The 1,944-nt window shown below is 37.8% G+C and overlaps 1 protein-coding gene across 1 annotated transcript; it reads left to right on the top strand.

Moving 5' to 3' along the window:
- Positions 1-812: 812 nt before the first annotated feature.
- LOC110444132 (UPF0577 protein KIAA1324-like homolog) lies at positions 813-1,728 on the top strand (the record flags this gene model as incomplete). Its single annotated transcript, XM_021488541.1, has 2 exons — positions 813-895; positions 1,412-1,728. Coding segments are annotated over 2 exons (300 nt in total), but the record flags the coding sequence as incomplete, so codon positions are not given.
- Between the last annotated feature and the right edge of the window lie 216 nt (positions 1,729-1,944).

Below are 1,944 nucleotides of genomic sequence, written 5' to 3' on the forward strand. Positions count from 1 at the left end.
TGGTCAGGTGGTGTAGTGGTTAGTGTACAGTATGTATACTGTGTTCATATAACCATTGTTCAGGTGGCGTAGTGGTTTGTGCACTTGCCTTTCGCTAAGACAGCTGGGGCGTGAATCCTCAATCAGTCAAAAAAAAATATGGGGTCTTCTGTCCAACCATATAGTTCTTCTACAGGTTCCGTCGTTTCATCCCATAGTTCCCAAGTGCAATTTAATCAGGATCTGCAAAAGGGATTTAATAAAAGTTTACAGCTTGCTTTTAAATTTATTTAATGAATATAATTAGTTTAAGTAGTCGAAAGTTTTTCATATCATTTCAATTCAGTGGGAAACAGCTGTTATGTTCTAGTGGTAATATACGTGTGACTTTATTGCACACATTTTACTTCATGGAATATACATGTACATTACATGTCATGCCACTTAACTTGTTGTTTGAAATTAGAGACCTACGTGGGGCAGTAGCCAGGTACTGGCTGTTAGTCAGTGTTTTTTCTCGGGGAACTCCAGCTTTCCTCCACCGACAAAACCTGACACATCCTTAAATGACCATAGATGTTATTAGGACATAAAACACAAACAAACAAAATGAAATCAGCTTAAAATATTCTAGTACAGTATTAGTTTTCTTGTCAAATTAATTAATTAACTGTGTTTAGAGTTGAAGAATTGTTTCACACTTACAATATAATAAAAATTCAACAAAAAAATATCTTCAATTTTGTAAAATAAAACTGCATAACAAATGAGGAAGTAAGCTTTCATGTTAAGTATGTAGTAAAATGTAATAATATATAGAATTGTGTTAACAGCTCCAGGTGGCCATACCCATCGCTGCCGCGTTCAGTCTACTGATGCTCCTGGTTGTCATGTACTGCTGGCATAAAAACAGAGGGTAACTTTTATTTGTACAACCTTTTTATCTCTCCGAAGGATACAGGTCTTAAACGTACTAGAACCTCAACAGTATATAGCGCCTGTTACTTGAGTGAAGTTCAGCATTGTGAGGATATCACCATGGCCAGGATTGTTTGGCCTGATCTGACTTAGTATTGTGTCCTAAGTACTGTCTTATATATTTCTGTAATGATATTTCAGTGACATGTAAGTCATGCTAGAAGTATAAGTCTTGAGCATCCTTTGACCTTTTAGGTTTTTACGAAGTTATCATTTTCATATACTGGGTACTGTACCTTAAGGAAAATATTCTTTGGAAATTGTAGTTAAGAGAACATGTAAAACTGACGAAGTGTAAACAACTGACACTTCAGATTGTGATCACCTGTAAATTAAGTGGAAACCACTCTGAAGAAATCAAAATTTTGTTGCATGACAGGTTTAGTTATAAAATGTATTTCTTAAATCCCTTTCAAATTATGATGAGAACCTAATGTTGTGTCCATATCTTTAGTCTGGAGGTGAAGTACATGAAACTGGCTGAGAACTCTGACCGTAACTACGACGGTGAACTGCCTGGGGTGGACTCCTGCGCCTTGGAGGATGGAGAGGATGACCAGTACGACTCTGTGACATTCAAGGAAAGTCGTGGCGCCAGGTTCTTCAAGAAACTGCGTGGCAAGAGGGGAAAGGTAAGCTGTCGGCACAGAAAAGTTAGGCACTTGTCATGAAGTTCTTTACACCACTCTTAGACACTCGTGGTTAAGACACTAAGGATATTGATACCACAGTTAGGCACTTATCACTAAGAATGTTGACACTACAGTTAGAAGCATTTGAAATAATTTGCATTGCTGTTACAGAAACTAAAAACCAAAAGAAGCACACGTCCCCGTACCGTTCAACAGATAAATGAAGGCACCCCCTGCATCATCACTCACGAACACACTGCCTACACGATCCCAAACAGAAAAACATCAAAGACAAAAGCACAACCGAAGGTCAAACAAGTTATACACATACCATATCATCAACAAGCATCACACA

The sequence above is a fragment of the Mizuhopecten yessoensis genome, unplaced genomic scaffold, assembly GCF_002113885.1.
Source record: "Mizuhopecten yessoensis strain PY_sf001 unplaced genomic scaffold, ASM211388v2 hete_36032802, whole genome shotgun sequence".
Classification (NCBI taxonomy): domain Eukaryota; kingdom Metazoa; phylum Mollusca; class Bivalvia; order Pectinida; family Pectinidae; genus Mizuhopecten; species Mizuhopecten yessoensis.